We start from the raw sequence: 25,114 nt of genomic DNA on the forward strand, positions 1-25,114 counted from the left end.
CCACGCATACCTAAAATCATGGATAGCACGGAGGACGACTGTCCACACGAGTGCTGCTGAAGGGAGGCTCAGCAGTAACGACAGTCGCATTGTTAATGACCCGGTGGACTGATATAATCTCGACCGGGTGAGGTGGGTCGTCACCGCAAGAATCAAGAGACGGCGATGAAGGCGGGCATCTTGATGACGAAAAAATTAGAAAAGATTGTATTCACTTCATTGGTACATGGTTTTAAATCTATCTGAGTCTCGAGTGGTTCTGATTAACACGGGGGCCACGATGGCCTTAAATAGCCCCTCGTGGTCTTGTGGTAGCCGATGTCTCCTTAGGGGAACTTGTGGAAGTGTCAGTCTTCTGTCGGGTGGCCAAGTTGACGACCTCCTCTCCCTCGGATCCTCTTTCTTGGTAGCTCGCCTTTTTCGTCTGCTCAGGTCGTAGAGGCGTGACGCTTTCTCGGGGATGAAGGGGATTATCTCGTCACGGGAAAGGCGCTCGGGCTTGTTTCCCACATTTGAGAGGTACAGTTTCCAGGAAGATCATAACCGCCTCTTGGCGGTTATCATAAATGCTGCGCCGTGAGTTAGTTACTCGTTGAGTCAATAGTATCTGCCAGTACCAGCGCTTCTAAGGCAAAATGTACTGCGCTCTGATGACCGCTTCAAATCCTAATTAAGATCATTCATAAAGTGGCATTTAAAGCCAGAAAACCAAAAAGCCATACTCTATTTGCGCGCAACACCGTGAAAATTGCTTCTCCGAACGTGCTTCAGCAAATACAAATTCTACAATGGCGCCATGTAGATAATTGCCCCGACACGGGAACGTGCGCGGGTTTGGTTTCCCACAACTGAGATGCAGAGTTCCAAGCCGATTATAACAGCCCGTCCGCCGCCACAGGAGGTCTCAAAGGGCTGCAGCATCCAAGCTCCTCGAAGAGACCGGCAACCCCCGTGCCCCTGCTTCGTTTCGCCATTCGTTCCAAGGCAGGCCAGGTGACACCTTCTGGAAATAGACCACGCCAAGCCCAAGGCACAACAAACAGAGAGCACCCAACTAACCATGAGAACTGCCAGGTTCACACATTCTTCACATAAAACCTTATCAGAATTATACCTGCAGCCCTCGTTCGAGATTCCCGAAAATTAACAAAAGCAAAAAAACTAGACTTCAATGAATATTTCAAACCAACCTAATACCTAACGATTTTGTTTCTCTTGCCCGGGAAAGCCACGTTTATTGAGAGACTGAGAGTGCAGTGAAAATGATCAAACGGATAAATGCTGCGCCGTGAGTTAGTTACTCGTTGGGTCAATAGTATCTGCCAGTACCAGCGCTTCTAAGGCAAAATGTACTGCGCTCTGATGACCGCTTCAAATCCTAATTAAGTTCATTCATAAAGTGGCATTTAAAGCCAGAAAACCAAAAAGCCATACTCTATTTGCGCGCAACACCGTGAAAATTGCTTCTCCGAACGCGCTTCAGCAAATCCAAATTCTACAATGGTAGCCGATAAACGCACCTACCCTGTAAGCATTGAATTACCCAAAATGGTTTGTTTCTACAAACCTCCAATGTCCATGCCTATCTACAAAAACAGCGCGTTCACGAGCCACCACCGTCGCAAAACCTGCTTCGCAGTTTTATTCGCGTAACTGGCTCGCATAACAATCATCACAACGAAACACCGAGATTAACGCGGAACCTTTGAAATAAAAAAATAAGGTCTTAATAACTAACTAATGAAAAAATGCAACGTGCTCTATTTACAAATTTACAAACGAGAACCTTATGGAGGCGCCCAATTCGACAATTACTACCTCTTAATGCGCACTCGACTAGCTCGCAATCTGAAAGTCATTGGGCCTCGCCATGGGCAATAAAGGGCGCCAGACATATACTGTCCCCTCCCGTAATCTGTCAATTCGTGTGGCCGCAGCTTTCTTTCTCGTCTCGGAGAGGGAGACATTAAACGCGAGGAGAATCGCCATTCTTACTTTGTCCTCGCTCTCGCGGCGCATTCCCCTCATTGACTGTTTGACTGGCCCTGTGTGTGCGCGCGTACCTCTGCTAGGTTGACCCTTTCAGCCGCATTCCTACTCGCGGAGACGCGCCCTGTTCTGTTGTCATCCGCCTTTGACGTCTCCGTTTTCTTAACCACCATAACGAGCCCTTTGAAGTTCTGCATGATGGCCTGTTCCCTTTGCTTACGGGCTGGGGTGTGGCGTCTTTCTCGAATTTGCGCTGCGCTAAATACTTCGCTCCTTTGCGTCGTCTGAAAAATTTCTGCCTCGCAAGGCGGTCACCGAATGTACCTCCGCAATCCCCGATCGTCCGTTTCCGGCCCTGTTTGGCCGCCATGTCCGTCTCCTGTCCTTTGGACGATTTCGGAACGTCGCTCAAATGCGGAGGTACAAGGGAGTTTTTCAACGCCTCCTTGACCTTTTTAGGGCTGCTAAAGCAAGCCTTGTCTCCGCAAGGAACGCCCTCCGGAAGAGCCACTGTTTCTACTCCCGTGGCGTAATCGTTCTCTTCTTCTGCCGCAATTCCTTCTTTAACAACCTTCAGAAGATCTAAAGATCCTTTCGAATGTGGCAACACCAAATTAGTTTCTAATTCCTCTGCTAGCCCTTTCTGCGGTATGCCCACTGAGCCGGATGCCTCCTCGCTAGCGCTTTCCCTCCCGCTTTCACTAGCTATGTGCTGTGCTTCCTGAGTGCCTATGTCATGAGGCCTTTCCCTTTCTTCGTTGCCGTGCCTAATCTCCGTCGCGATCTCCTGAGCCTGGGGACGTGGGAGAGCTTGGACCGTATTGTCACCAAAACTCAGGCCCTTCTTCTTTAACAGCATCCTCCGAGCGATTTGAAAATAAGTAGGAGTATTGTTTGGACACATTTTGCGATACTTCTGCTTCAGTCAGCAATATTCCGAACGGCCTCTCGATCTTTACGCTGGCTATCGGCAAACAAACACTATTCTCCTCAACTACCTGCCGGATCCACGCATGTTCCCCGGTGAAATCCTTAGGTTGCATATACGCAGGGTGGACGATGTCCATTGTCGCAGCCGAGTCTCTAAGTACCCTACATGGCGTTGCATTCACTGCGATGTCGCGAATGTAGGGCTCTAAGAGCTCCAAGTTGCCGGCGTCATTCACGAAAGAAAAACAATCCTAGGCTTCCGACAGCCGATCACAAGGTGTCCAGATTCCTGGCAACAGAAACAGACAACCGGTTTTCTAGCCTCAAACGCCTTTTCTGTTTTTCTTTCGTCTTTCGCTGTGGTTTTATTCTCTCCGGAACTATCGGTCGGCACGTCTTTGGTCCCGCTTCCAGCTTTCTCTTTGTGAAAGGGGCGCTTGTCGAATTTTGCCGAATTTTGTCAACGGCCTGACGCGTGTTTTCTCGGATTCGTGACGTGCTGCGAATTCATCTGCTAGCACTGCAGCACGTTCTAATTAAGTCCTTTTTGCCCGACCTATCTTGAATCCACAAGCGCATCTCTTCGCTCAAGGACCCATAGAACTGCTCCATGCAGATTAGCTCAACAACCCTGTCGTGACAACCGAACGCGTCTTCCCCTTTTAGCCACTCAATTAAATTGACTTTCAGTTTATAACTGAAATCTTGAAAAGACTCGCCCGGTGTACTAACTGCCTCCCGAAAACGGCGGCGGAAAGCCTCCGCTGAGAGCCGATATTTCCTTAGCAACGCAGCTTTTACTTTCTGATAATCCTCTGACTCGTACTTCGTTAGCCTTGCAATTATTTCGGTTGCTTCGCCAGGAAGAACGGTCAGAATCGGTTGCGGCCAACTCTCTAGTGCCAACCCGTGGTTCGCGGAGGTTCGTTCAAAAATAACCAGACACAATCCCATGTCATCGTTCACCTTGTACGACGGCATGAGATCCCTTATTTTCACTCTTGCTTCACCTGAACGCCTTTCATCTATTGAGAGGTTATTCGCCGATTGCCTGGCCAGATCCCGCTGCACGTCTAGTTCTTTTAGCTTTAGTTCGTCAGCTCTCTGTTCCTCGCATTCCTTTCTTTCTGAAGATTCCTTTTGATCAGCTCTCTGCCTTTCCCCCTCTTCTGCAGCGTTTTGTTCAGCTTTCTCAGCTCTTTGTCGTTCCCTCTCCTCTGCAGCGTTTTGTTCAGCTTTCTCAGCTCTTTGCCTTTCCTTCTCTTCTGCAGCGTTGTGCTCAGCTTTCTCAGCTCGTTTCTCTACCTCTTCCCATGCTTCTGAAATTTCGTCCTCAAGAGCCCCGCACTTCTGAAACACCTCAATAAGCTGTGGCTTTCTCTGACTTTTCCCGACCTCAATTCCCAGCTCTTCACAATGTAATAACAACTCTGGCTTTCTCCGTTTGCTCATATTCATGGTCAATCCCGAACGAGGACTTTCGTACTCTGCTGTGACGTGAGGAAGCTTTCAACAGGAGCCTGCACGTACAGAAACTAATTCGCCGTTTTAGAAAACGCAGAAGCTAAAACCTGGAAAATTCTCAAAGAAAGTCAAGCGCTCACCATTCTGCTGAAGGCAGGACGAAGGGTGGAGTATCCCACCGCTGCCACCAGCTGATATAATCTCGACCGGGTGAGATGGGTCGTCACCGCAAGAATCAGGAGACGACGATGAAGGCGGGCATCGTAATGACGCAAAAATTAGAAAAGATTGTATTCACTTCATTGGTACATGGCTTTGACTCTATCCGAGTCTCGAGCGGTTATGATTAACACAGGGGCCAGGATGGCCTTACATAACTCCTCGTGGTCTTGTGGTAGCCGATGTCTCCTTCGGGGAACTTGTGGAAGTGTCAGTCCTCTGTCCGGTGGCCAAGTTGACGACCTCCTCTCCCTCGGATCCTCTTTCTTGGTAGCTCGCCTTTTTCGTCGGCTCAGGTCGTAGAGGTGTGACGCTTTCTCGGGGATGAAGGGGTTTATCTTGTCACGGGAAAGGTGCTCGGGCTTGTCTCCCACATTTGAGAGGTACAGTTTCCAGGAAGATCATAACCGCCTCTTGGGGATGTAGATAATTGCCCCGACGGGGGAACGTGCGCGGGTTTGGTTTCTCACAACTGAGATGCAGAATTCCAAGCCGATCATAACGGCCGAGGTACAGTTTCCAGGAAGATCATAACCGCCTCTTGGGGATGAAGATAATTGCCCCGACACGGGAACGTGCGCGGGTTTGGTTTCCCACAACTGAGACGCAGAGTTCCAAGCCGATCATAACAGGGCACTGAGTGCATGATCTGATCGCTAAAAATAAATAATAAAACAACATTTTCTATTTCAGTACAAAGTATCACAAGAATAACACACGGCCTGGGAAATCGGATCCGAACAGTTTCATATCGTGTGGGCTCCACGCCTTGTCAAGGAAAAAAAATACTGCTCTAACATCAGTGCATACGGTATATGATACCCAGGACGTGATCTTCTTTTTCCATTGCTGCATGCACAGCATCACGACATTTGTGACATCTTCTCAAAAGAAATCCTCCTGTGACCACAAAAGCATTGTCAGTATAGCCTGCATCCGCTAGCTTCTCGTTCGTGCTTTAAAAAAAGAAAAAGAAAACATCAATCACATGTAAAACCGATTTCCCCAAGGCATTGAAGAAACGCAACTTAACAATTCCTTTATTTACTAGTTTGTAGTGGTCCGAATTTGCAAGGCAGCGAGGGCTGATTGGCACGTGCATTACATGCGGCATCTCCGGTCACCATGTTGTAAAAACATGATCACATTGAGGAAAAGGGAATAACTGCACCTCATGCGTTACTTTGCATGGCGCTAAGCCCCTCTGGACAATGGTATGTTAGCAGTTATGAATTCAAAGCAATCAGAACTGCACTTAAGTAAGAACAAAGTGTTGTTAATGAACCCACAAAGCTGATATAAATTTCTCTTGCCCAAGCAAGCACAAATCGTTGTGTCAGTTTGATCTAAAAGCATGTCGCTGAGGGCCGTTGCGGATCAACAATTAATGCACACTCCTTGTTTTTATATGTCTATCCTGTCGTCCCAATCAACAGCAGTTCTGAGTCAGTAAAAGTTTAACAGTTCCAAAAAGCTTACGTTCGAAATTCCAGTTAAGCTAGTAAGGCAAACACAGCCACGCTTACATTGGCATACATTCGTCAACGTATGCCAATAAGCCAGTGGGGACCAGTAATATAGGTCGTTCACACCAACTAAAAATTGCTTTATTAGGATATTGTTGTATATATTCAGAGAGCCTTCTGCATGTTAATGACATGCATTGAAGAAAGCATTGGTAGGTTTGGCGGCGTTGGCTTTACTAGCACTACCGTAATTTTCAACGAAAGCTTTTCCATCTGCTGTGGTTGCGCTGATGCTTTTTTTTTTCATCTTTGAGAGCTGGCATGCTGATCATAATTTGAGCTGAACTCTTACACCTGACCACGCAATCGAACAAAAGGTACATCCTGGCTTCTCACAACTGCCTTCGAAGTACATAGCTGCTACATGCGCTGAAAGATAGCAGGATCGAGCATAACTGCCTTAGATGAAATAAATGCTTGAGAAATAGGTAGTAGTTCTTACTGGCAATCTTGTAGATAGCGAGAACAATCAGTGAGTAAAGGGAATGATATCCATGGGGTCGCTGTTCATGAAAAGCTGCACGAGGCTAAATACACTGCTAGACTGCCGAGATTTATTCTGCTGCCAATACACGCGTACCCTTACATTAGAGGTCGGCAGATGCATTTGTTTTTGTTGCCGGACACACACCTTTACGGCGTGCTCAGTGTGATTCCAGTCCCATAAAAAAATAACTTGGCAGGCTGCTGTACAACTATTCTGCCTTTATAGCAAATAAGCATTCATGAGTAACTTATAGAAATGTTATCATGCTGCCAGACTGTGCAAACAGTGTCTCTGTCGGCACAATAGAAGTAAGACAAGAAATATGGACACTACCAACAGGAGTCCGAATTGCCGTTAGCGTTCGTCGTCTTCTTTGAGAAGTTCGACACCTGAACATAAGCAATTTCGTTTTTTTTTTCTTTTCGCAGATGCCTCGTGGCAGATCAAGTTCAGCCCCGTGCTGGCAGTGCTGATGGCACTGGTACTGGGCTTCGCGCTACTCGCCTTCGTGGTGGTGGCTGCCGTGCGCCTTTGGAGCAGGCACAGCTTCCACAAAGACGCTAATGGTGAAAAAGCTGCCACCTCAATTCTCTTCTTTCTATTTGTTAGCATAGATGACGCCACAGTTTTGGGTATCAAGGTCAAGCTGCAATAAGCCAATGCTACGCTCGATATTGTCGCTCTGCCCGTCGTTTAGCAAAGTGCAGAGAGCATCTGTTCTAAGTAACGCCTGATATATAAGGACATCCCTAAGCGCTTCGAGTAGCGACGTCACGTTGCTGATCCGGCGCTTCCCCGGGAAGTCAGGAGGTCGCAGATAATGTGACGGCTAGCGCGTCGTGTGATGTGGGCTGCCAGCCTGTGTATCCGAGGCAAAGTGTTTACAATGGCTCGCGTTTCAATCGTTCTGCTCTGTAAATCGTCAAGCGCTGTAAGCGCTTGACGCTTACAGCGTCTCTAAAATGTTCCGATTTCCGCTATTTTTGCAATTTTGGCATATTTGGAGATTTATAGCGAAATAAAAACGTGGTGTAGTTGCATGCTTCTTTTTTTCTTTTTAGTTTGCGACAAACGTTTTGAAGATGCGCCAGAAACATTTTGAGCTTCATCGCCTTAGCTAAAATGTCCCAAGAAAAACGATGATTTCAGGGTCCGTCAGAGGCAGTTGCTCAAAACCAAAGTTGGGGAATTTTTCAAAAACATATCGTGGGTGATATAAATTGAACTTCTCTTGGGCCAATAACACTAATGCTATAATTTTACATCCCCCCCCCCAAAAAAAAAAGAAAGATGGCGGCGTACGATGTGTTAGCTTTAGCGTGATAGGCCTTCGAATTTGTAAAATCTGCAATCGTTATTGATACGCTCTTTCCACCTCTAGTGAACTGAGATTTTTTTAAAGAAACCCGTGTTAAGCTTCGCAAAACAAAGGTTGATTCTTTTCTACAGCAGACATTTTCCCAACTCGTATAGAAATTTGGATGAAAACTCAAAATAGTGGGCACCCTCCTGAGTGTGTACTTATCTGAACACACCCACATATTAGACCGCTTGGGCCACTAGGCCGGTCTAGAAGGCATGGTTTGACGGCATGACTGCACTAAGGTCACGAAGGTGGAGCGACGATAATGGCGCGAGCATGACGGCATCACTATCATAGATAGATAGATAGATAGATAGATGGATAGATAGATAGATAGATAGATAGATAGATAGATAGATAGATAGATAGATAGATAGATAGATAGATAGATAGATAGATAGATAGATAGATAGATAGATAGATAGATAGATAGATAGATAGATAGATAGATAGGCAGGCAGGCAGGCAGGCAGGCTGGCTCAAAACGGCTGAAGTAGGCCATTGATGCTATTTGCATTACTAAGTATGGCACAGCTCTAAGTTGAAGTCGTAATCAGTCACTTCCTTCTGATAAGCATCCGTTAATCATAGAAACGGGGCACGGGCAATGCAGCGACACGGAAACAGCCCGTGGCTCAATGCTAACATTGACCATTCGTTCGTGGTCATGCGCTGTAAGTTAAAAAAGTCCCCCATGCCTCAAAAAGGCCTTGATAGCTCAACTGACGCTCGTGCGGCACAGTATTTTTTTTTTTTTGTACACCACAAATTGGATAGGTGTCAGGGTTGAAGCAGTATTCAGAGCACACAGACTTGTTAGGCCATTTGGGATAAATGGGAAATATTGGAATCTATTGCATCGCAGGCTTCTTTCTGCATTGATGCTTCAAAATTCCATATGGAAAAAATAATACAGCATAGAGACACATACTCGGTGCAAAAAATTGTTGAAAAAGATTGACGGTCAGCATTTACCGATTCTGCGGAAGATTCGCTCTCGTATCGCCTTCAGTTCAATTGCCATCACAGTCAATTTATTTTCACGTAAACAACAGGAGCATTGGAACATTTTCATAAAGGAGAACCACAGAAGTCATTCAATAGTTTATTCAATAAATCAATAAGTCATTCAGGTAGTCATTCAGTGAATGAATTCTTAAATATGACTTCAGTGAAAGAAGGAATCAGTCAATCAATGAATCAGTATTTACGTCACCAAACGTTTACCCTGGTGAAAATTGGAAGGTTGTCGAATTATGTGAAGGACTAATATAAATATTACAAGCAACAACCAAAACAAGCAGTGAAAAGTAGGGGACATTGCTACGATCGCATAAAATGATACCGGACGTATGGTTATTTCGAGCTATATGCAAGAATAAAAGGAATATGAAATAATGAATAATGCAGATGCTCTTAAATAAATTGTATAGGAAAGTTTATGGACTGTTAAAACTGGGTTCTGAGTGAATAAATGAATTCTTTCCTTATTATGTTTTTAGGCAGAGAGAGAGAGACAACTTTATTCTGTTTTTTAGGGAGTGAACTCCACAGTTTAGAAGTGCTATATAGTTATCAAATTTCACATACTTTGTTAGAATAGCTGGGACTTTGTTTCATTGATAACAACTGCTTGAACTTTCTTAAGATTTTGTCTCATCTAGGCGCACTTAAGGGGCTTCATCAAAAAAAAAAAAATTACACATCTTCCGGGACAGAACACGTATGATTTAGCCATTTCGCATCGGGTACGCGACACTAAGCAGATCGTGAATGTTTTAATGTAGAAGATGTGGCATGCATGTTAACAGTGTGCTCGAAGACTGTACACTCTGATCGCAAAAACTAAATCAAAGCGGAGTATTTAACTCGATCTCTTGGTGACACCACCGTATTCGGATCGACACCAGAACTGTGGCGATTGTTACGTAGGTGCTTCACGCCCCGGAGGTTTGAATGTTGGTGCGCTTTGGCTTGCAGGGAGCAAGATGCCCAGTCCGGAGGAAAGGTAAGAGTCTCTAAGGTACATAATCATTGCTGCACGAGCTCAGGGGAATGCGTTCACGAACTGAGCCTTTCTCTGCACTAGGCCCTGGATACCTCCGGCACCTGATGTGGTTGACAGAATACAGGTTTCGCCCAAAAATGAGACCACGGAAATGGACAGTAAGTACGGCCGAAGGGTTTTTTTCCTCGGTACCTCCTGATAATTGTACACATTGCAAATGCTCGCACGTAAATCGCAGGTAATCAATCTTCCGCGTTGTGAACGGTCGCAGTTGCTTAGCGGCTACAACCGGAACAATCTGACGCCATTTAGCCGATTTGATCCGATCCAAACGTGGCTGCTCTTTTTCAAATTAGATGGCAACATTGACGTATTCACTCACTTAGAAACAACGCTACGCGCTCATCACGTAGCCGCCCACGAGACGCACATTATTCAAGATCAGGATATTTTCTTCGGGAGGAAAAATGAAAAAATGAAATGCAGATATATAAAGATCAAGAATAGCCATGACAACAAAAAATACTGCAACTGCCCATCAATGACCTATAATGGAAAAAAGTTCAAGCAAGTGTAGAAAGTAAACTGAGGAAACCGAAAGAAAAATGGTGTAATAATTGCGCTGGCGATTTTGATTTTCCGATATATTTTTCCTGGCATTTGAAATTGAACAATGATTATGAGATGCACCATAGTGAGGGACTCCGGAATAAATTTGCCCCCCTCGGTTTCTCCAACCTGCCCCCAGTGTACATTACACGGGTGTTCTTGCTTCTTTTTTTTTTCTTTTTGCATTAGATCGCTATCGAAGTATAGGAATTATACCGTGCCCTCTGGCTTAGTTGCGCAATGCCAAAGCGACACCGCCACCAAGGCGGGTCTAATTCTTCCTCCCCAGTAGGTTTCAGTCTGTCTATACTATATTCATAAATGTGGCAGTCAGTCTTGCAGAACTCATGCCTCCGTGAACACGTATAAACCACGTACACCGATAGAGTAGGGTAATTGTCTTCCCCTCCAAACGGCTTACATTCAATACTATGAGTTGTTTTCGAGTGCAATAACTGCAGTCTTTTAAGTCCTCATTTGCATATTATATCTAATATTACACCTCATTGTTGATTTATTTTGATCTCATATTGCCTAATGCATTATAAATGCTTTCCTACTGATTTACTGTGTTACCGTAGCCGCGAATATTGCGTAGAATGAAACTACATTGCTTTGTATTGCATCCTTGTATCTGTGACTACTCCACTCTGGAATGTCCTTCTGGCCCTGAGGGTAAATAAATAAATAAATAAATAAATAAATAAATAAATAAATAAATAAATAAATAAATAAATAAAATATGACTCATGTTTACATTTTGCGTCAGACTCAAGAGAAAACCAGCGTATATAAAATTGAGAGAACAAAAACTTGTAATTTTTAATAGCCGCGCTTACATCATCGCAGCCCTTCTGGTACATCCCATCGCATCTGCCGTACGTCGCATGCATGTGAACGGCAATAGCACGCTATGAAGTGAACGCTGCGCTTACGTTGCTATGGGTCGCGAACAGTAGCTGTAATGTGTGGAGGACATTTACTCACCGGTTCAGAACCCACGAGGGCGAGAGATCTGACAGACCCAGATGAATAAAACGCATAGGTAACCGTATATCAACAAACGCTTGTAACACAACGAAACGCATCTTACCTATGGCGAAGCATGCCTGCGGCCATTACTGTTCTTTGGTCCTCTTGTTAAACGAAGTGCAGAGAACAAACGAAAGAAGGGATCGCCAATTGCGTCTGTATTTGTGGTTTCTCTTTGTGCTTCTTATCCTAAAGCTCTGAGTAATGACTCCCAACGATAATTTGTATAAATTAGCTTTTCACATGACTAACGAGCTACTTGCTCTTCTTTATGTATTCTCGTGAGGTATTTTGCTCGATCAAGTGCGCTTATGTCTGAAGAGAGACCACTGCGTGTTTTAGTCGTTGGTTCAAGTTAAAAAAAAATCCCGCATTTCGCGATTGCAAACAGCCAGAAACCACGGTTTCTCCTCGGTTTTCCCTTTCATAAATAACGCCCAATTAATACGCATCAAATTAAAAAATGCATAGAAAGCCCGAAAACAAAGGTCCCTAAGTATAATCTGTCAATGCTTGCCTGAAGAGGCTAGCGTCTACTGTCCTGTGTCTAGATCTTGTGTCGCCCGACAACAATATAAATATTACAACCGAGGTCATGTGCAGAAAGAATATGGTCTTTTATCGTTCAATCGCTCCAGATTAGATAAGACATGAAGAACACTGTCTGCGTAGTTTGTTCTTTACATGTAGTGGAATCGGCGTTAGTTGAACTTTTTTTTTGCGTCGAAACAGATTGCTGATAGCACCAGCAGCTTTTGCAGCTTTTGTCCCGAGCCATGTAGGTGCTTCTTAAAGGAAGACCGGAGCGAGAAATAGCTTGAGCTGTATCAGTAAATTACGGTTCGGCAATACTGACGACGCCACTGTTACCATGACAGGCGCCAGCGCGAAAAGACGCAATAAGGAACAGCAGTTTGCAATGCCACGTTGCAGTTATGTACAACACCAGGTCGCATTGAGGGTAATACCTTTGACCGCGCGTGTACGAGCCTATTTATTTTTTTCCTTTCAATATTGGCTGCATTACGTTCTCAAGGAGCCAAAGAGGGAACCTAAACAGTTTCAAGTACCTCAGCTGCCCCACAATGGTCCAAATTCGAAACAGCATACTTTAAAATCCACGACGTCGTATAGGCGTTCCGGCGTTCGTTCAGTCCCACAATACAAAAAGAAGGTTAGTTAGTCAATTTGTTTTTGTAGTCAACCACTTACCGCGAAATAACGAAAATATAGCTTGCAAGAAAAAAAAAATCTATTTGTTATGGCGATGCGCTGCTAGGCTCGAGGTCTGTGGTTTGATCCCGGCGACGGAGTCCGCATTTCGATGGGGGCGAAAACGCGCCTAGGAGCACTTTAAAGGAACCCACCTCTCAATATCTATCCGGAGTCACCTGGACACTCCGGCGTGCTTCATAATCAGATCGCTGTTTTGGCGCGTAAAATCCCAAAAATGGATTTGGGTTTTTGGAATGAACACTTTGTCATTACAACACTATGGATGAACTAATAAATTTCATTTATGAATGAGAGCTCTGTGGCCTTTGGCGGCGTGCAGGAATATCGAATAGGGGCGAGGGTAAACCGTAAAATGACAAGCACGTAATGAACGGATTTGATGTTTCTCTCCATTGACTTTTTAAGCTAATCGACCTATTTAGACATGCGCCTTTGTTTTCGTCTTCAGTCTGCTTCAAAAATGGGTGAAGTTTGCTAAGGCTGTAATGGTCAAAATACCGAATTCTACACAAACATTAGGTGCATTTTTTCACCCCAGCGAGGAGGCATAACAGCGTGTGACCAGCTGATATTGAGAGGCCCAGTCACAGGCAAGCAAGACTCACTGGCTGTCATTTAGGCTGCCGCCATGAAAACCGAAAACATGGCCACATAACCAATTTGTTTCTGCGTCTTTGCGAAACCTTTTGTCGTTGTTTTCTTTCTTACTAGCGGCGATAATTTGCTGAGCAGGCGCAGAAGAGCAAGCAGAATTTAAAAGTTGGTTTAGCGAAATACTTCGTTAGATTCAAATATTCAAAAATATCGTATAGATCCTTTTCGAATACGAATGCGAGCAGCTAGTGAATAATATTAGATTCGTGTTCGAAACTTCGGGTACAATCCCACCACTAGTGTTGGTACATTTTCCCTTTCGCTAAGTGTAAGCATGGTCAGTCGTAAACGGTATCACTTATGCCACATTATTTCGGCGTCTCACAAACTTGGACGTTTGTTTAATTCCACAGCCCTACTTCTTTCCTTGCCCTGCCAACTCAGCTCTCTTTCGCACTGCTTGGAAAGGGCTATTAGGGGCGCTGTGCAGTAAACCGATGCCAAAGCAGCCGGCAACGTTCTTCAAGCCTTACTGCAGCCGGTGAACCTATATGGTGTCAAAGCATGGAACTTGCGCATGCTGGCTTCGCGCCTGCTTCTTTTTCTTGCGCCTTTTATTCGCTTGCTGATTTTTTCAGGGGATGCGCATATTTTATTTTGACGGAAGCCAGCTACCTTCAACCTTCCTTTCTTTAGGCATGGCGTGTTGGCACGATTTAAGCAATACCGCTTTAAGAGACGGTGCAGAGGTGCCATTTTTTACCGCGATTGAGTGATAAACTCTATAATTCAACAGGGGCTTAGCCGACTTCAAATTATAACTCCAGCATATGTGAACTGCACAAGCGTACACATTTTGACTGGCTGGATCATGGGTTGAGCAGAAACAGGGCATATTATACCGTCCGGTTCTTTTGGGCGGCTTCTGCTCAACTCCAGCATATGTGGTCCGTCCGTAACCGCACCGTCAAGTCTTAAATTTATGTTTCACTTTATTTGAGCACTTCCTGACTTCACTTATCTTCTATAACTTTTGATTATCTCCTTCCTAAAAGGTGTTCACGCAGTACAGGAAAAGAATCGAAGATGCCTTCAAGCGTTGGTTTAGGTGAACCGGGACTATACCTCTCGTCCCATTTGCAGCGTTCGTGTCGGCCAAGGGGCTGTGCATGGCGACGCTAGACCAGGACCAGAGCGTCATCAACACCTTCATGCAGCGGTGATCTACGACCGGGCCGCGCCGCGAGCGCCCCACTCACTCACCTGTACAGCAGAGGCGCTCGCGACCGGCTGCATTCCTCGTGCGGAAGCACGCCGTCATCGCCAGGCAATGTTCACACTGGTAAGAGACAAGACATTGATATGGGTAGTGGCGCCCAGAGTGTTGGCTTTCCTGCATTTAATGTTATGACAGCAAGCAGTTGTGCGCATGTTGTGTACAGAGAAAACTGAGAAACTCAGTAGAAAGATTTTTTTGTGAGTGTGGGCACTACCAGCAGTGACTCACGAAGAAAACGCCGATATGTCTTATAACGATTTTGAATTAGCAACAAAATGAGCAGTAAGCGAAACTGTAGTCGTTTGCGGCTTCTATATTTAAGTGACATAAAGGCACGTTGGGGAAAAGAAAGTTGGGAACTGTAGAATTGAAGCTGTACATAGGAGAGAAGATATGTTGATATGCGAAGTAGGTGAGAAGGGATCGATTTTGACTAAAAAATAACATATTCCAATGCGCATCTTGGTAACTAGGATGGTGAACCATGCATCATTCGCATAATTTTTAAAGCGACAGATGTCTTTGTGTTCCCGCCTGCCTTTCAGTTTTTATGTATGATTCTGTGTGCCCGCTTGTTTTGTGACCCTTGACAACCTTCCCTATATATATATATATATATATATATATATATATATATATATATTGCAGTGGCGTAGCCAGAAATTTTGTTCGGGGGGGGGGGGGGGGGGGCTGAGGTTGCAGCGCGGCCTCCTCCTTATAGAATTTGTCGAGGGATCAAATACATGAATAATAACTGCATTGCCAATGCCATTGTATATTAGATGCTGCAAACGAATTATTGAACGCTACGCACTGTCAAGTAAAATATGTATTTTTTTTCATAAAAGAATATATTCGTATGTCCTAAAAATTCTGGCACAAATAACTGATATCAATGCGGCCGCGTTTTTTTTGTATATTTAATAAGGAACGAAAATATCACACGGACATTAGAACTATATGAGTTCGAAACAACAAAGCAGTGTATACAGCTGATATGAAGATCGTAAAGGCCATGAAATGAATAAGTTGAGGACAAATATTTTGATGAATCTTCGTCATTCAAGAACCTTGTTTACATTTTTGCACATATGAAACGGCCAGGAAAAAACCTCAATGACGCTGTCCCTCGTTGCAATAGATTGCGCAGGAGCAGCTGTTGCCGGTCGTGTATTGTAATTACATCGAGATTATACTCGCAACAGTGAGTACAAATAAAAAGTAGGAGAGATAGAGAGAAGTCATAAGGGAAAGGCAGGGAGGTTAACCATGCTGAGCCCGGTAGGCTACCCTGCACGGGGGAAGGGGGAGAAGGGATTGAAAGAGAAGGAAGAGAGAAGTTCACAGTTCACACGTTGCACATTTACAGTTAAGCGTTCATCGCTGAGTTTCGTCACAGGCGGTCATACAGGCTTGTGCACTTCAAAAAACACAGCAGCGCCTTTGTAGCTCTGCACATAGCAGACGCACGAGGCCACGCGCCCAAGATATTTTCCTCCGTAAAATTCCTGTCGTCTAAGTGCTCCAAATCCGTCCGAAGCGCAATCCTCTCATCTTCGTATCTGTGCCAGTCACATAAAAGTAGGAGTTCTGCAAAATATACATTAGAAATGCGAAGATAGAATGGAATATACAAATGCGAACATACATCTCGCTAAGGGCAAAAAAGAGTCGCTGGAAACAAAGTTCACTGCTTGTATACACAACACCTCGCAACAAGATATTTAAATATACATCTAAGTCTTCAATAAATATACGTATTTAAGCAAACGTCACTGTATATTATGCGTCAAACAAGACAAATAAACACGTTGCGGAGTCAGTGATAGTAAACTTTGCGCACAGAAAGACAGATGATCTGTAGGCAAGAACAAAAACTATGATCGCAGAAATCATGATATGTACTCGGGCCATGCAGCGGTCGCGACAGCACCATACAGGTAGAATAATAGAGGAATAATGTAGAAATCAGTACGAAAATGTGTAATTTAACTGCCTGCACAGCGGCAACAATTATTCTGCACCCAAAATTAAAGGAGGGTTTTGCTTCGTTCCAAAAAATGATAAAATCAGGTAGCTAAAAAGGAAAGAAAAGGACAAACGAAAGCCACAGATGATGCGGCAAGTTACTACCCAATATCCGAGTGTGTTTTTGGCAAACGCATCGTGGGCCGGGCTTTCAATGAGCAAGGTCGGTCAAAATTGGTTACTGATGTCCTCGTAATTTTTGTATTCGCATAATTTTGATCACGATGCCAACTGTTAGAATAAACAGCGAAAATTTCTGCGGTTTTGAAAGCTAATGAACAGTCATACGTTTTTCATAATTACGAGTTTATGGACCTGAAGGAACAGAGCTTTTTACTTGCATTGATTTTTGCTGCTTCGCTATCTAAAGGACAAACTTCTCTCGGCGGGGAAGTTGAGCGAAGCGGTCAATGACTTCGGACACGTTGATGCCGACGTCTCTGTGGGTGTATAGAAGCACCAGTCTAACCATGCGTTCCACAGACATTGTAGAGCGCAAGTAGTTTTATTGCGATATAGCAATTATATGGACACTCCAAAGCAGATTTCTGCCGTCGGCGTCGCCGTCGCCGTGAGGTTCCGTATGACGTCAATGGAGATGAAATCGTCGCCGCGCGCCGCCGAACGCTGTATGTGCCAGTGAAAGGGCGCGAGGGACGCGCACTTTCACGGGGAGTGAACCCACGGCAGAGAACAAATGCGCGTTCTGCGCCGTGCTCCCTTAAGGGCTCCAGAAGTAGGCGTCTCTTTACTCCTTTACAATCACCATATATGTAGAGCAAACGCGCCTTCTTCAGACGCGCGAAAGGCCGGGGGGGGGGGGGGGGGGCGACGACGTTTAACTGCGGCACCAAGTGCCTATTTATATCAGAGGCTCCGGCAACAGTCACCAACGCGGCACGCATTTTGTGCGAACGCGGGCAAAACGCCTACGGCGTCGACAAGTTGTGCGTGTGGCCGGTGGTGCTGCATGTCCAAGTTTATACAGCTGATACAGCTACTATCATTACTCCGTATAGCTCTCTACAAATTTTGTATGGCAATTGATGCTTCGCCTTTCAGGTGAAGCAGCGACAACTTTTTTAGTAAACTCTTGTAAAAAAATATTCTCTCTGCGTTGGCAGTGGTCACTGGAAGGGTGACTAGAATCTGGAACAGTTTGTACACATTTACATAGAACCTGCAGTCTCAATGAGAGAGGGCATCTATTTTGGTGCTAAAACCTAAAACACTCCCTCGATGTCGTTGGCATCCTTGTTTAGGTACCTTGCACAAACAGTAGGCTGTTCGATTCCGGCGATGTCCGTCGTTTCGTCAGGAAGTATGGAGAAGCAGCCTGCTTATGCAACTAGGCTTTCTTTTATAATTTCGCCACACATTTCTATAATTTGGTTTCGTGCATCTGGGCTTAAATACGAGGCATTACTGGGGCAACTTTCCAAATGGTTCTTCAGATATGTATTTCCACAATCAGCTCGCATGCGAAGAAACCCTTTGAAAATACCTTTATTTTCAGGGGGGCCTATGCTTGAATCCATAGGGCCACTGTCCCTGTGGCCAACGAGAGCCAGACCTTGTAGCCCGCAAAAAAGAATTTCCTCAATAATAGGCCATTTGCTTTCTCCTGTTTTCTCAAATTTTACTTTCATCTTAAGTATCGTAACAGCGCAAACAATACAGGGACAAAAGGAAGGAAAGACGACAACACGGCGCTGACTCTCAACTGATATTTTATTGAAGGATCGTCTAATATATATACAAATATATAGACGATAGACGAAATAATATATATATATATATATATATATATATATTATATATTAGACGATCCTTCAATAAAATATCAGTTGAGAGTCAGGGCCGTGTTGTCGTCTTTCCTTCCTTTTGTCCCTGTATTGTTTGCGCTGTTACGATACTTAAGATGAATCCCAACCAACTGGCCCAACTTGCCGTCTTGTTGCAGGAAATTTTACTTTGCCTGCCCTGGTCCAGCTGATCGATCACATTGGGCACGCGTCCTGAAAATGTTTGGAGAACATTATCAGCTGCTAGCTCACAGTCACGGTAATATTTAGTATTTTCGTGTGTGTGGAAGATTGCGAGCGCGTGCTTTCATTTCTGGAACGGCTTGGGCACGAGGGCTCCAGTGCACGCATGTTGGTCCAAGTTTATGACAGCATTAACCCCGTAAAGTTCCAGAATTGAAAATCTTTTGAAGCACGCCTTTGGAAATGTCAGTGCACCTTTCGCGTCAAAAGTTTATGAGAACTTTACACCCACACAGTTTCGGAATTGAAATCCATGCGCTCCGTAGATTCCGTGGCCGCTGCGAGATGCCGCCACGCGCCCGCTCGCTATCGAAAAGACCTTGAAAGTTGTGCCCGGATGGGGCTCCTTGCGTTACGTGACTCCAGGTGCAAGGGCGTTGTCACGAAATCCAGCCCGAGTTCGCAATGCTCGTGCCGAAATGTCTTTCGAGCGTGAAAAAGACACTGTAGACAGAATGCAGAATGATTGAACATAGCTCGCCTACACGAACATGTCGCAGCCTATGACACTAGGACACCTGAACAATGAAACATTCCGCACTCAAGAACGAATTATGGTCAACAAATGCTTCGACATACACTTCAGACTTTACTCAATAGCCTCGCCTTACGAGAAATAGACCTTCTGTCCGTATGCAGCCTGCACAACTACTTTCAGTCAAAGTAATCCTTGTTGTTTAATGAGTTTGCTCATATGCAATACTGTATGACTTTTCCCCCCTTTATTTGCTTTAGTTTATGCTGCACTGAATATAGTGCTCTGTTATGTCTTTTTTTCCCTATTTTTTTACTGTTTTCGTATAATAAGACTTTCTTTATGTAATCTATAATGCTCATGTATAAATTCAATATTTCCGTGTTAATGCAGACTACTTGTTTTTCTAATTGTTAACGTGTATTACTACCTGGCTCGTATACACATTTTTTTTTTTAATTGACACCTTCCCATCTGTTTACTCACATGTGAGCGCCCGACGCCCTCTGTTGCCTTTGAGGGGTTTTTGGGCTGGTCAAGTTGCCTGCGTGCAACTTTTTATCCAGAACCCCACCATGTCATTCTTTTCATGGGAAAAAAATTATTATTATTATTATTATTATTATTATTATTATTATTATTATTATTATTATTATTATTATTATTATTATTATTATTATTATTATTATTATTATTATTATTATTATTATTATTATTATTATTATTATTATTATTATTATTATTATTATTATTATTCCCGGCGTCGGTGGTAGTTTTGGTCGGCGGTGCATACCGGCACGAAAAAATTTCGGGGGGGAGGGGGGAGGGGCTGAAGCCCCCCCCCCCCCCCCTGGCTACGCGCCTGATATATTGTGACGGCTCGGTTGGGATGACGTTTATTAGGCCCGGGAGCTCGTCAGCGAACCAGCGCAGCACACAGGCGATGGTGATGATCATATATACAGGCGAAGAGGAGGATAGGTAAAAGTGTGAGGATGATGATGAGAACATAGAGATGAGGAAGATGTGCGTAATGAATGCTCACACTAATTTCCCCCCGACGTGAAAGCGGCCACCCTGGGCGGCTGTGAAGGTGTCGAGGCACGCCGCGTGAAGGGCTTCATGCGGGAGACGTGGACAACCTCGGTATTGCGGCAACGGCGGTCTGTGGGAGCGTCAAGAGGAGTGACGCGATAGTTGACAGGCGAAGTCTGTCCAAGGACTATGTACGGCCCGATGAACCGTGGCTGGAATTTTTCACATAAACCAGGGGTGCGAGCAGGAGTCAGGAGCAGGACCTCGTTACCAGGTCGAAAAGATACAACGCGATGGCATTCGTCGTAAATATTTTCCCGGTCTTGTTGTCTGGCCTCTGTGTTCAGGCGAGCAAGCTGGCTACAGTGGTCGAGTCGGGAAACGTATTCTTCGCACGATGATATAGATGAATTAGCCTTGGAGTTGAAGAATGAAACGTCCAGAAAGAAAGTAGGGGAGCGTCCATAAACGAGGTAAAATGGCGAGTAGCCAGTTGTGCGCTGCATGGCCGTGTTATAGGCGAAAGTGACGAATGGTAAAAGAACGTCCCAGTTTTTGTGGTCCGGTTATATATAAGCGGCGATCATGTCGGCAAGGGTGCGATGAAACCGCTCGGTCAGGCCGTTAGTCTGGGGGTGATAGCTAGAAGGTGTCTTGTGGGAAGTGCCGGAGGCTCGAAGAACTTCGTTTAGCAGTTGTGAAAGGAACGCCTTTCCACGGTCACTGAGCAGTACACGAGGAGCACCATGGCGTAGAATAATGGCTTCAAGAACGAAGTGAGCAACTTCCGAAGTAGAGCCAGTAAGCACAGAAGTTGTCTCAGCGTAGCGAGTCAGATGGTCGACGGCAGTCACTATCCATCGATTGCCCGCAGTAGTGACCGGAAGGGGCCCGTAATGGTCGATCCCAACAACCTTGAACGGGGCTACGGGGCACGGAAGCGGCTGTAATTGGCCGACAGGAGCAGATGTTGGGAGTTTGCGACGCTGGCAGGGAGAGCAGGAACCGACGTATCTGGCGACGCTTGCAGAAAGGCCAGGCCAATAGAAACGACTTCGAATGCGGTCATAGGTTTTATGGAACCCAAGGTGGCCAGCTGTCAAATCATCGTGAAAGGCGTTGAGGACACGAAGTCGGAGAGAGCGTGGTAGAACTGGCACCCAGCGTTGCCCGTCAGGGTGGTAAATATGGCGATACAGCACGCCATCGTCCAGCTTAAAGTGCGCGAGCTGGCGATGGAGGCGCGCGTTAGGTGGACGAGAAGCCCCAGAGAGGTGATCTATGAAGCGTTGGCAGTACGGGACATCCAGCTGACGAGAGGGGAGTGGCTGATCATCGTCGAAAGGCAGTTGGTACATTTGAGGCCAGGGAGGAAACCGTAGCAGTGTCTTTTCGAACTAGTGACGTGCGAAGCGATTGCAGAGGCGTCAAGCGGGGCCGTAGGAAGCGGGAAGCGAGAAAGAGCGTCGGCGCCTTGGTGTTTCTTTCCGGACTTGTATATGATTTCGAAATCATACTCTTGGAGGTGTAAAATCCAGCGAGCCAGTCGTCCAGACAAGATCTTGAGCGTGGAAAGCTTGCATAAGGCGTGGTGGTCCGTAACGATGGTGAAATGACGGCCGTGGAGATAAGGGCGAAACTTCTGTATCGACCAAACAATAGCCAGGCACTCTTGCTCAGTGATCATATATATATATATATATATATATATATATATATATATATATATATATATATAGCTGTTTTGCAATCGGAAGCGACACCAAAAAACCCGGACTCTCGCCAAAAGAAAATATAATGTTGTCATTTGAGACGAAACACGCTGAGTTCCTTGACAAGTAATTTCTAATCAAAGGCACGCACTTCTACACGATTTTCTCACACTGACCGAAGGAGTTCTGAAGCTCCTCTAACTAATTGCGCTCCAGCCCCCCCCCCCCCCCCCCTCAACACCTGCGAAGTTGTCCTAATTCAGCTCGTGCACCATTATAAATATCCTTCCTTTGTCATAATTTTTCTTGAACAAAAGTCGCAGTTTCACCCGAAAGGCGGAACATCTATTGTGCTCGCAAATTAGCAGAGAGCCTTACGAAGAAAGGATAATACATTTATCGGCCGTGCAAACCTGTTCACATTCGCTTACTAACTAAATTAACAATCATGGTGTGACGTGCGCACAGGCAAACATGAACACATCTCACTCGATGACCGCGGACACTTGTAGAATTGTAGAAACGCTGGCGTGAGTAAGAGTGGCAGCAGCAGCGAGCAAATTGACCTTCGTGCTGCCTCTCGCTTCAACGCGAACTTGTCGGCAAGAACACACTGCACACGAAGATATCAGCCCAACTCGTCAGAGTCAAAGACCGTCTTGAAAAGAATAATACCGTTGCGTCGTCTACAAAATTCCGTGCCAGGACGGGCAGGCGTGCTACATAGGCGAAACTGGAAACTTAAAAAGAATGCTACAACAGCTCCGCAATGATGTAGCAAAAGGGCACTCGGTGTCAAACGCATTGCTAGAGCATCACGAAAAAAACAGGTCGCAGTATCGAAAAGGGGAAGAAATTATCATCCCACCTGCTCCTTGCAACATTTTGCACACAAAGTACGACGCACATGATAAACCGGACATGGCGTCCCCTCCCTGAGCTATAGGTAAACCATGGAGGATGAGAAATATAGGAGGGAGCATTACGTCACGGAGCCAGCCTCGGCAAACGAACGCTTCGTGTAGCCAGCAGTGATTGCCCAACACGTGACCTCTTGCGTCGAGATCACGGAGAATCGAGATTTTCCGAGACGTTTGGTTAACGGTAGTTTTTATTCAGTACGCGCTCGGCCGGCAGGTGCTGACAAGCAGGAAGGAATAATATTTTTTCTTGCTTTGTTTTTTATTTATCGGTTTTGGTTTTGTTTATTTCAAGAGTTTCAAACGGTTTCGAATGGGTATTGAAAAAAATCAACCCGGAGTACTAAAACCCACCGTGCGCTCTGACGTATCCTCAGTGCTCTGATGTTTTCATTACGTATTCGGCCGACACAGTCGGCGACATTTGCGTTGCGTTATGCTCCCTCCTATATTTTTTCTTCCACGACGCAAACGCATTATTTCATTCGGCACGTATATAATAAAGGCCGCCATGCACCTCGTTCATTGTGAACAATGCACCCGTATTGCATCAAAAACATTCTCGAACAAACGTCAAAAACATTCGTCGTTTTGTTTTTCTTTTTCGCTTGTCGAGTGTTCGGTTTTTTCAACCATGTTGTTTCTTTGCCAGACGAGCTTTCGTCGAACCCTGGATTACAAAATTTGGTAGTAAGCGAGTATACGGTAACTGTTTTCAGAGCACATAAGCAATCTGCCCAGTTCAAGTTTTCCGTGCACGTCACCAAAAAGTGGCCCGCATTTCTTCAAAACATGATATATCTGGTGTTCTTGCTCCTGCCAGGAAACAAGTGCTAGCGTATGTTTTATTTAGAAACAGCCTGAAAATAACATCGTCGAAGTCAGAAGTGAAATACGCCTTTAGAAAACATTAAAGTCAGGGTTCAATTGGTATTGAAATGGCTCAGCAGGTTCGACCAAGATCAGTTTTACGAACATATCTACGATAAGGCGTGATTATGCAAATAAATTCGACAGTTACGCCTCTAAGAGGTTTTATAAAAATTTTCATGGTCATGAGAGACTGAGACTGCAACGCTCTGCGACTATATGAGGACATTGATGCAATTGTTCCGGCATTTGATAATCCGACGATTTTATGTCATCAGGCACACCGATCGTTGGGCGCGGCTGATTATAATACTTTATTCGGACCTCTCCCCTCGAAAGCTGTTTAAATATAACAAGTTGACTGGGTGTTTATATACGGTCAGGTGGTCCCCAGAAACTGGGCATGATACAAGTAGCGCAAGCTGAAATTTGTGAAGACGTAAACTGCCCAGTGATAGGCCTTCTCCACAATGCGAGCGAACATGGCGAATCCCACACGTCATCCGTTACAGCGCATCCCTAGTAGGCACAAATACAAGCGTCGCTGGCCAAGTAGGGAGTGTGTAGTAAACAAAAAAGGATTACTTGCGCGGAGACTTTATTAAGAAAGAAAATGTTGCTTCAACTGTAGTTTGGTTGCATTTTCCAGCGTCCACTCGGAAGTGCCCGCTTTCAAAAGTGCCCGCTTTCATCCCTCCCCGCTTCAAAAACGGGGGGGAGGGGGATGGCATACTGTGCGCCCCCACTTTCGAGGGGGTGGGGGGGAGGTGGCATGTGCGTGTCCTCCTCTGGTAAATATGACCATGACACTGCCCGTAAAAAGTGGCGCCAGTGAAATTTCATAACTTTCATATTACGAGCTCCAATATTGTTCTGTTCTTTGTAATAGTCCAGGAAGACCTGTGATAAGGGTCATGCGCCGTGAATGTAATGTTTGATGCCTTTTTTTGGTCGATGTAATTTACGTATTCGTTGAAATTTGCGAGGTGTAATTCAGTCAAGTATGTAGGCGTGTTTTGAGCAACCTTGGTGGTTTAATACTATTGCATCCAACTTGCGTACAGGGCATAAACATATAACATGCATATACATAAATATATACGGAACATCACCGTGACGCCGACTGCAAAAGTATGCGCAGAGTGTCCATATATTTGTTATCAAAATAAAATACGGGATAAATAGTGAGCTAATAAATATGTACAGCTCTTGCGCAGCAAGTAAGAAATCGCAATAAGAATTTATTCAGTAGCTCATTGGAATAAACATTCCGTCGTATTGTTTCTACAC

At 45.0% G+C, this 25,114-nt stretch overlaps 1 protein-coding gene across 1 annotated transcript in view; it reads left to right on the forward strand.

Annotated features, from left to right (window-relative positions):
- LOC119456637 (nephrin) overlaps nt 1-25,114 on the forward strand; it is a 334,910-nt gene that overhangs the window by 307,530 nt on the left and 2,266 nt on the right. Inside the window, exons 12-15 of the mRNA XM_037718464.2 lie at nt 7,044-7,181; nt 9,911-9,986; nt 10,068-10,144; nt 14,601-14,799. Of these exons, the coding sequence (XP_037574392.1) occupies nt 7,044-7,181; nt 9,911-9,986; nt 10,068-10,144; nt 14,601-14,680 (371 nt within the window). The 3' untranslated portion in view covers nt 14,681-14,799. The remainder of the gene's footprint in view (nt 1-7,043; nt 7,182-9,910; nt 9,987-10,067; nt 10,145-14,600; nt 14,800-25,114) is intronic.

This window comes from Dermacentor silvarum, chromosome 6 (genome assembly GCF_013339745.2).
Source record: "Dermacentor silvarum isolate Dsil-2018 chromosome 6, BIME_Dsil_1.4, whole genome shotgun sequence".
Taxonomy (NCBI): domain Eukaryota; kingdom Metazoa; phylum Arthropoda; class Arachnida; order Ixodida; family Ixodidae; genus Dermacentor; species Dermacentor silvarum.